Source organism: Sardina pilchardus, chromosome 3 (genome assembly GCF_963854185.1).
Source record: "Sardina pilchardus chromosome 3, fSarPil1.1, whole genome shotgun sequence".
Lineage (NCBI taxonomy): Eukaryota > Metazoa > Chordata > Actinopteri > Clupeiformes > Clupeidae > Sardina > Sardina pilchardus.
In genome coordinates, this window is record NC_084996.1 from 31,177,819 (window position 1) to 31,188,122 (window position 10,304).

Here is a 10,304-nt window from a genome sequence, read left to right on the forward strand (position 1 = left end):
ACACACACACACACACACACACACACACACACACACACACACAAAGACACACACACACACACACACACACACACAAAAGCATCTGCTAAACTTAATAACCATTACCATAACCATAACTAACTAATTAACTCTCTTACTTATCCATAAAACACTCTAGTCTGACTTTGCCAGAAACAGATGCATTTATCTTCTTCTGACCAACTGTAAGCCACAGGATTGCAACAAAAGCGCCAGAGCCGTGAGAGCTGTGAGAATGTGTGTGAGAGCTGTGAGAATGTGTGTGAGAGCTGTGAGAATGTGTGTGAGAGCTGTCAAGCTGGAAAGGAAAAGTAAAAGTGACAATATTTCACTGAAGATCAATACCCTGTGTCCACAGCTGCCTCTGTCCTACTTGGAATCCTGAAGTCTGATCACACTGCATGATCAGTTAGGATTGTCTCCACACTGCCATTTCCAAATCTGGGTGTTAGCTCTTAAAGGCTTCCCATTTAAGATCTGTCAGACAAGTGGCAAAGAATGCTGACAAGCACATATGAGGCAACTATTCTGTGACACAAGCATCATCTATTAGGAAGATGAACACCCAGAAAACCCATATCTTAAGACCAGGGCTGCACTTCAGTGAAAGCCATTTATAATTAATTTATTACAAACCCTTATGCACTTGTGAGAGGTGGAAAGAAACATTTTACTTTAGTGTGTTTACCTGTGCACCTTTGTCTGGTTTTCGTTCTGTCCTGTCTTTCTGCTGTCTGATGAGCTGACCTGCAGACATTAGAGAGTTCTGTCGTGTGATTCATTTACATACAGCCTTCCCTTCTCACATTGATATGTCATTCTAAAAGTACAGACTCTAAGGCAGTAGCACACAGCAGGAAGCCAGCACTGGGTCATGCTCAACAGCTACTCTTTATAGCAGACTCAGGACTTCCTCTTTCTTCATATTTCCGTAGCCGCGAAAGCCATGCTCTCACCGTCTGATCACTAAGATCGAAAAGGTGATCTGGATTCAGAGCACAAGTGGGTTTGTGCTAGAAACTACAACAGGGGTTCCAAGGACTAAGGGTCTCTTATTAATCCATAGGCCCTTGACCAGAGAGCATCTCTGAACTTCAGCATGTCTCTTCAGCACATGCTGCACCTTTGCATCATCTTTCTCTTCACCAGCGGTGAGTAACCTGTTGCTTTTGTAGAGGCCCCATGTTGGCAATACAAAATGTGGTTCGGTTTTGTCTGCCATCGATAAAATGCAATAAGGGTCTGATAACTTGCTACGGGTTTCTGTTGCCTTCGTGAAAACTCATCTGTCAGTGCAGGCCCATGGTTGCATATGCATGGCTTTTTGTTTAAATCATGATGTTCAAGATGTAACAGTTAGTTATTTTTTGTGCCACTGCTTAATAAGGACAGAGGTAGTGTAATGTGGTTTGAATCTGAATGGAACTGATCATTTGTGAGCCTGTGATATTATCAAAAGTTGACTTCTTTTAGATAATAGCTGATCAGACAAATCAAGATTTGGTTCAGTTCATCATTGAAATATGAAATATATAAATAAAGACATGCATATATTGTAATCAAGTGTTCATAGAAAAGGGTACATAATGTTCTTAATTCAAGCTGACATTACCTCTAGATGGTGGGTGGTGTTAGGCACTGGGTGTGGACTAGCAGTGGTTAACACATTTTGAAAAGCATACAGAGCGACCGGTACACTTAGGTCATTGCGCTGACGGATGCGCAAATAAATATCCTGTGGTAATGCAATTTAAAGTGAACTGTACAATCAACAAAGAGTTGTCTGTGCGCGGTCTGACCCTGTATCATCACTCCGACCTGTAAACATAATTAATCATTATAACTATATAACAACCATAATTATGCCACACAACAGCATCAGCACTGTTCAATCATGTTTGATTAATAATCTTTATGAATACTATAGATACAGTATAACATGACTCATAGTATTTTGGGACACGCTATAGAAGTACTCTGCACTGGAACTGAATTGAACTGAACTGTAGACTGCACTATAGGAACATAAAAGAGGGCAAGGATAATATTACAGAATATGAATATCACAGAAGTATTATACACTATTGTAGAACTACTTTAGAAGTTATTTTTCCATAAGGGTTAGCATGCAGATGATAAAGCGGTAATGATAACAAATTGTAAGTTAATGCTGTTTGTCACTGTAGTTCTCATTAGTATCATTCATGTTAGTGAGAACAACTCATCCAGAATGCTGCAGCACGTCTATAGTCTTCAATCAGCCAGAGAGGACACATGTAACTCCTCTGTTAGTTACTCTCCACGGGCTCCCAGAATTAAATTAAAATCTCTTAGTTAGCCTATAGGACATTGACTGGATCTGCTCCCTCCTACTTGAATTGATCAAGGTTTATATTATACATCAGTGGTTCCATGTTGGTGGAATGGATTGCCCAGTGCTCTTCATTCCAATAGTAGTTTTGAGTCTTTCAAGAGGAGTCTTAAGGCATTTGGTTTGTATTTCATAGCGTTGTTTTGTTTGCATTAGGCTATTGATTAAATTTACATTGTTTTTATTATTGCTCATTATTCCATAGTTAAATGTTATTATATAATTCATTGAATTACTTGATTATTTACTATTCTCCTATTTAGAGATTGTTTATTATGACCGCCGCTAGCGTAGCGGTCATATCGTGATTGTCAATGTTTTTTTTTTTGTTTTTTTTTTCTCCCGTCATCTACTTCCTGAATTTTTGGTCAACGATTCCCGGGACACCGTAGCACCGGGGCACATGAAACTTGGTGGGCATGTAGCCCCAGTAGACTTTCACAGAAAACTTTAGTTTGGTCCCTGGGGGCCACTCCACCCCGCGCTGGCCCCAAAAATGCAGTTTTTCCTAAATAACTGCCTGAACCGTGGCACTGAGGATGACAAAATGTTTATGGTATGTTGATCTCAAGAGACCACATCAACTTAGCTTTTAACCAGTCATTTGTGATTTGCACCCCCATGGTAAAAAATAAAAATTGCAATATTATATTGCTGAACATTGGATACATAAAATGTTCTGTAAAATGTACCTATATAATATTGTCCTAAATACTTTTTGCATTTAAGAGACTTGGTACTTAGGACTTAATTGCCCTGCATTACGTCACTTACGCCTTGATTGGCTAGTTGAGAACAATACTCATTGTCATGTGTATATATTCCCTCCAGTGCTGTTGTTCTGTTAACACCTGACGAAGACCATATTGGTCGAAACGTGCATTAAAATCACTTCGGGAGCAGCAGCAACAGTGTGCGGGTACTCTTTTCTATCCTACATTTAGTGTACACCCATCGGCCTGCAGATGGTGCTTCTGAGCGAAAGGTTGCTGGTTATGGATGATAGTCACACACACACACACACACACACACACACACACACACACACACACACATACATAATACACACACACACATTGCACAGACACACGCAAATCCACACACATACATGCATACACACACACACACACTCTTATACACAAAGGCAAACTCACACATGCACACACTCATTTATATACACATGAGCACCCTGACATTGATTGACATTATACTCCTGCCAATCAGGCGCACACGACCACCATCACCTGCTCAACAAGAATAGCGTGAGGGAGAGAGAGAGGGAGAAAGCACAGGCATGCCAAACAACAAGACTGGCTCTAAGACCTGCCAGTGTCCATCACACAGTGAAGTCTGACTTACTGTTTCTTTCAACAGTGGCCAGTGACATGTGCCCTCCTGGATTACTGGAGCTGTATCCATCTGAACTGGTAGTGGAATATGGGCAATCACTTGATGTTTACTGCACATCTCTTTCCACCGGAGAATTTGACACTGGAGGGGTAGAATGGCAGATACCTCTAGAGTTTAATATCAGTGACTCGACGATGTCCGATGTCCCTGGGAATTACACACGATGGACAGTACAAAGCCTACAAGAATGGGACATAGAAGCGCACTGCATTTTTACTGATGGGACTGGTTTTCAGTGCAATGAAAGCCTATCTTTAACAGTCTACAGTAAGTCCATAACATAAAACTAGTCCACTCCTTAAAACTAGTGTATGCACTATGCAGTTGATCTTAAATATAATTGAAACAATTTCATTTAAAAATACTTAGGCCTAATTGTGTCCAGCAGCCTAAGGTGAAAACTAAAATGATTTCCCTCCTGCAGAGGCTCCTGAAAATGTATCCATCACTCTGGTGAACCACACTGAGGTAATGGCTGATGGCCGATCATATGAACTCCAGTGCGACGTCTTGGATGTCGCTCCAGTGAAGAACCTAAAGGTGCGATGGTACAAAGAAAATGTCCCTGTGAATGAATCTCGATTCGTGGACACTGAGAGAGGTCCACGTAATGTGTCGGCTTCCCTCCGGATCTTTCCGACCCGAGAGGATGATGGAGTTGCATACCGGTGTGAAGCAGAGCTAGATCTGGGACCCCAAAGACCTCTGACGCGATCATCTGATCCGCTATCCATCACTGTGAAAAGTATGTTTTCTGCCCTCTCTACTTTTCCCTTTTCACTGTGCACTGCTGACAAATACAGAGATTCTGAACATTCTATCTTACACTTTCTCAGAGGATTTGTCTCTGTGGGGTGATGCAGGAACGATTGCCACGCCAACAATGCCAACCTCAGCGATCGCAACCACACCCACTGCCCCTGCAGCCACAGGACCAACTGAGGTTCCAACATCAACTCCTCAACTAGACAGTAAGTCAGTCCATCCGAAAACAGGACAGCCTAGGCCTACCTCACCTTCAGTTATTACAAGGGGAAAGATGACGTCAGTGGCTGTGGGTTGGATGAAGCGCTCATTTCACATTCACTCTCATTAACTTGCCTTTAGTTAGGTTTGACCATTCTCACATTGAGAGAGAGAGAATGAATCAGTCAGTTCTACTAGGGGATAATTAGGTGGCCAGATGGAGTTGAGCTATTTGGAATTTAGCCAGTACCAGCAGTAACCACTTGAAAGTAAAACTTTGGACATACTGTTGTACGACATAGGTAGTTACATAAATGAACAAAAAGTTTGTTTTAGATGCAGCAAACTAAGAAAATATACTTAATTCTGATTTAGTTGACACCGATCCTGTAATGATGACAACAAACATAAATGTATTTTCATTCTTTGGATTGGATGCAAGACATAATTGAGATGATTTTCTCCTTTAACTTTCTGCAAAACATACATTCACAGAGTATTTGTTGTGTTTTTCTCTCTCCTTTTTGCAGTCGATGTTGTGGCAGTTTCCCCTGGGCCGATGGCTGTGGGCGAAAATTACACCCTGTCATGCCACATCGAAATCTCCACACCTGTTACTCCATACCTTTACGGCAATGTCACCGTCAATGTCAAGGCGCTAATAGGACAGGATCTGGTGGGCACACAAATAATGCAGGACATAGAGGACACATACATGAATATAACCAGTGACTTCCTGTACACTCCCCTTAAAACACATGATGGGGAAAAATACCAGTGTGTTGTAGAGATCCAGCCACCAGGAAATGAATCTAATCTCGAACGCAAATCAGAGATCCTCAACATTCAAGTGTACAGTAAGTTGCATTTGCATCCAGTTAATTTGAGAATCATCTGAGACCTGTGAGATGTGATGAAGCTGTAATTGTTACACTGTGTCTCCGTAGGTGGCTGTCCAGTTGATATCAGTCCCTCTACTCTGGTGGTGAGGTATGGAGGTCCTGCTTCGTCCACCTGTCGTGCACTCGTACCCATTGATGGCATGGGCTGGGAGTCCCCAGTGGGGGCTGTGCCTTTGGAGGATGAAGTCACAGAGCTCAACTGGACGGTGAAGGAGCTGAGAGAGTGGACACTGACTCCACAATGCTACATCAACTCGAAGAAGGGTACCCAGTGCGTAAGAGACCTATCTGTTGTGGCTTACGGTGAGTTCCATTGTCACCAACTTTTTAGTTAAAAGATTAAATACTTACTAAACAATTTTAAAATATATATATATCGCCTAAATTTTCAATGTGCTTTTTACAGAAACTCCGGAGAGTTTGTCCATTACCACAGAAAAACATATTCCAATGGCTGCGGGGAAGGAGAACACCCTTATCTGCCACATTGAAAATATCGCTCCTGTTCTGAACCTCACTGTAAAGTGGTTCAAACGCACTGTTGATGGAAGCACTGTGGAGTTGTCTGAAGATGAGAGTCACCAGAGTAGCATCAGTACTGGTCCACAAAATCTTACCAGTTCCTATACGTTTTTTCCTAATATATCTGATAATGAAACACAATATTGGTGTGAGGCAGATCTGAATTTAGGGCCAGGAGGGCCCCCTAAACTGACTTCAGACCCACTCACCATCACTGTGTACAGTAAGTTGGCCTGACATTCCCTTAAGCACAGGTGAATCCTCCTGCAGGGATTCAGTGACACGTGTGATGTGTCATGCATTCTACTGTATCACCACAGGTGGCTGTCCGATTGTCATCAGCCCTCCCTCTCTGGTGGTGAAGTATGGAGATTCAGCCTCAGCTAACTGCAGTACATTCATACCTCACAACGGAATTGGCTGGAATTCTACTCTTGGACCTGTAAGCAAAGTGCAGGGTGTCCAACAAGTCAGCTGGAGCACGAAGAACCTGACCAAGTGGACAGTGAAGCCAACGTGTGTTATTGACACTGATGATGGGCAGTGTAGCAGAGATCTCAATGTCTCTGTTTATTGTAAGTCCAATGATCTCAATTAGTAACATACAAAATGTAAATGTTTACAAAGACCTGATACAATTCATCCTTATTGTCCTTTTTGCAGCTTTTCCAGATGCAATCACTGTAACAGCGACTACTACTGGAGCAATGGCTGAAGGCAAGAACTATAGCCTTTTTTGCCACTTAGAAAACGTTGCTCCTGTACAGCACCTGACCTTGAAGTGGTTCAAAGGAGACACACGTCTGCCAACAGATGACAGTCACCAGAGCAACAATGTGGGGAAACAAAATGTTACCAATAAAATCCTGATTGTTCCTAATATGTCTGATAATGGAGCACAATATTGGTGTGAGGCAGATCTGAATTTAGGGCCAGGAGGGCCCCCTAAACTGACTTCAGACCCACTCACCATCACGGTGTACAGTAAGTTGGCCTGACATTCCCTTAAGCACAGGTGAATCCTCCTGCAGGGATTCAGGGATACGTGTGATGTGTCATGCATTCTACTGTATCACCACAGGTGGCTGTCCGATTGTCATCAGCCCTCCCTCTCTGGTGGTGAAGTATGGAGATTCAGCCTCAGCTAACTGCAGTACATTCATACCTCACAACGGAATTGGCTGGAATTCTACTCTTGGACCTGTAAGCAAAGTGCAGGGTGTCCAACAAGTCAGCTGGAGTGTAGAGAAGCTGACAGAGTGGTCAGTGAAGCCAAAATGTCTCATTGACACAGATGATGAGCTGTGTTACCAAGACCTCAGTGTCACAGTTTATTGTAAGTCCAATATTCTCAATCAGTAACATACAAAATGTAAATGTTTACAAAGACCTGATACAATTCATCCTTATTGTCCTTTTTATAGCTTTTCCAGATGCAATCACTGTAACAGCGACTACTACTGGAGCAATGGCTGAAGGCAAGAACTATAGCCTTTTTTGCCACTTAGAAAACGTTGCTCCTGTACAGCACCTGACCTTGAAGTGGTTCAAAGGAGACACACGTCTGCCAACAGATGACAGTCACCAGAGCAACAATGTGGGGAAACAAAATGTTACCAGTGAAATCCTGATTGTTCCTAATATATCTGATAATGGAACACAATATTGGTGTGAGGCAGATCTGAATTTAGGGCCAGGAGGGCCCCCCAAACTGACTTCAGACCCACTCACCATCACGGTGTACAGTAAGTTGGCCTGACATTCCCTTAAGCACAGGTGAATCCTCCTGCAGGGATTCAGTGATACGTGTGATGTGTCATGCATTCTACTGTATCACCACAGGTGGCTGTCCGATTGTCATCAGCCCTCCCTCTCTGGTGGTGAAGTATGGAGATTCAGCCTCAGCTGACTGCCGTGCATTAATACCTCACAACGGAATTGGCTGGAATTCTACCCTTGGACCTGTAAGCAAAGTGCAGGGTGTCCAACCAGTCAGCTGGAGTGTAGAGAAGCTGACAGAGTGGTCAGTGAAGCCAAAATGTCTCATTGACACTGATGATGGGCTGTGTTACAAAGACCTCAGTGTCACAGTTTACCGTGAGTCTTACTTTTATGGTGTTCAAACAATCAGATCAGGTAATATCCAATACATGTTCTTACATTCTTACATGTTTTCTACAGAGATGCCAAGCAAAATAACCCTGACATCAAATCATACTGGCAAAATGACTGCTGGCCAATTCTACTTCTTTACTTGCCACATTCAAGACGTTGCTCCTGTTCAGAACCTGAAGGTGAACTGGCTTAAAGGAGAGAATTATGTGCTTCCGGAACAGAGCAAAGATCAGGGCATCGGGGAAGGTCCCCACAACTTGACCTTTGACCTCCGTATCCAGCCCACTGCATCTGATGATGGAGAAAAGTACAGGTGTGAGGCACGGCTGGATCTTGGCCCTGTCTCGCCTCCTGTAGTCAAGTCAGATCAGTATGTCATTACTATACCTGGTGAGTTACATTTCTTTTTTCATTCTATATATTAATGCTTATTTATATAACAGAGGGTTCTGTTTATTTTGCGACCCAGCTTGGCTCAAAATGGATAAAGTGCCCTTCATTCATTTGTTCTGTGTTTGTGAGAAAATTAAAAAAAAAAAATCATTTTATATCTGAAAATATTTTGTATCAAGTTACATTTATTGTCATCTTATAATTGACATTATCATTTCACACAGAGTAAAGCAAATTATCAAACCTCAGAATTAAATGATTAATAAGTCATGAAATTCCTGTGAATTTCTTTGTTCATCAGTTAATTTAATCCCAATAGGTTGATTAAATATGCATGTCAATTACTGGCCCATACCTCTCAAAATGTAATCTAAATCTATATGCACTGACGTCTATCAGACTGTTAAAGCCCACTGTTAATCTCAATCCACGTGATTAAATTATCTTGAACAGCAAAAAGCTCATTTTGTACATTTCATTATTTTGGGTGTGTGAAAAAGCTACTAAAAAGGAGGCTATTGATTTGACAACAGGGGGCGCTGTTCAGCAAGTTTTGAAATTTAGAGTAATTATTGGAGGCCTAAAGGTGATATGTATCTGAGGACTGAGGCCTATTTATCCTCAATTTCTCCTCATAGTCTGGGACAAACAGACTAAGCCACCTAGACTGTTTCTCCATTTTAAGCTGTTAAGAATGTTTCATGGGCAGATAATGTTCCTTAACATAACACATTTCCTTTTCTCTTTTGCAGCTGACTGGACAACAACTATTATAATAATTTTTTTAATCATTCTCCTGATTATATTGATCCTGATAATTGCAATCCGATACTATAAAAGTAAACAGGGGAATTACAGCATTGTGCAGACCAACATCCCAATGGCTGACATTCCCAAGGGAGGTGCATGAACACCCGGGGTAGACCTATGCATGATAGATAGATAGATAGATAGATAGATAGATAGATAGATAAATAAATAGATACTTTATTGATCCCCAAGGGGAAATTCAAGATTAACGCAAGATACACTGAGACAAGAGAGCAAACTTGAATGTAAGTCTAATGTATATAATGTACAGCCTACTGTGCAAATGTATATATATATACTGTATATATGCAATAGCTTTACATATCAAAATATAGCGTTCCAAACAACGGTTATCGTAGTTGTATTTGCATTTACCATGTTGTGTATTTGTTAGAATGTGTAGAATGTGTGGAATGTGTGTTTCTCTTTATCATGTGTTTATCCCTGTGTGATGTGTGTGATAACCCTTGTTGTGTATTCCTCCATGTGTGGTTGACACTATCTTCCGTGTCTGATCTAATAAAAAAGCATTGGCTTGACAACATGAGTCATCAATCACTACAGTATTGGAAAACCCCCTTGAAAATGGATGTAAGATCTCAGTGGAACTCACCTGGTAAAATAAAGGATAAATAAATAACAAACCTGAATAATGACACTGCAGAAAGGGAAAAATGTTGTCCACCAAATACTGTAAACGTTTGCTTGATTTTACATAATTAATAAGTGGAAAAGCTAGCCCGCTAGTGTTCTTTGTAATGTAGTCCAGTATAACTTTGTGTTGGTATTAAAACTGA

At 41.4% G+C, this 10,304-nt stretch overlaps 1 protein-coding gene across 2 annotated transcripts; it reads left to right on the top strand.

Annotated features, from left to right (window-relative positions):
• Positions 1-959: 959 nt before the first annotated feature.
• Positions 960-10,049, top strand: icam5 (intercellular adhesion molecule 5). Of its 2 annotated transcripts, none has more exons than XM_062532844.1 (14): positions 960-1,169; positions 3,764-4,066; positions 4,224-4,544; positions 4,636-4,770; positions 5,296-5,622; positions 5,713-5,970; positions 6,074-6,412; positions 6,510-6,764; positions 6,853-7,173; positions 7,271-7,525; positions 7,614-7,934; positions 8,032-8,286; positions 8,371-8,694; positions 9,450-10,049. In XM_062532844.1, the coding sequence occupies exons 1-14, from the start codon at positions 1,118-1,120 to the stop codon at positions 9,605-9,607; spliced, it is 3,624 nt and encodes a 1,207-aa protein (XP_062388828.1). In that variant the 5' UTR covers positions 960-1,117; the 3' UTR covers positions 9,608-10,049. The 2 variants fall into 2 exon arrangements, with proteins under 2 accessions (XP_062388828.1, XP_062388829.1); XM_062532845.1 differs by lacking the exon at positions 960-1,169 and adding an exon at positions 2,765-2,945.
• Positions 10,050-10,304: the final 255 nt, after the last annotated feature.

Coding starts and splice junctions, on each gene's coding strand:
- icam5 (XM_062532844.1), top strand. CDS start 1,118: ATGTCTCTTCAGCACATGCTGCACCTTTGCATCATCTTTCTCTTCACC. Junction 6,413..6,509: donor ACTCACCATCACTGTGTACA/GTAAGTTGGCCT, acceptor GTATCACCACAG/GTGGCTGTCCGATTGTCATC. Junction 6,765..6,852: donor TCTCAATGTCTCTGTTTATT/GTAAGTCCAATG, acceptor TCCTTTTTGCAG/CTTTTCCAGATGCAATCACT.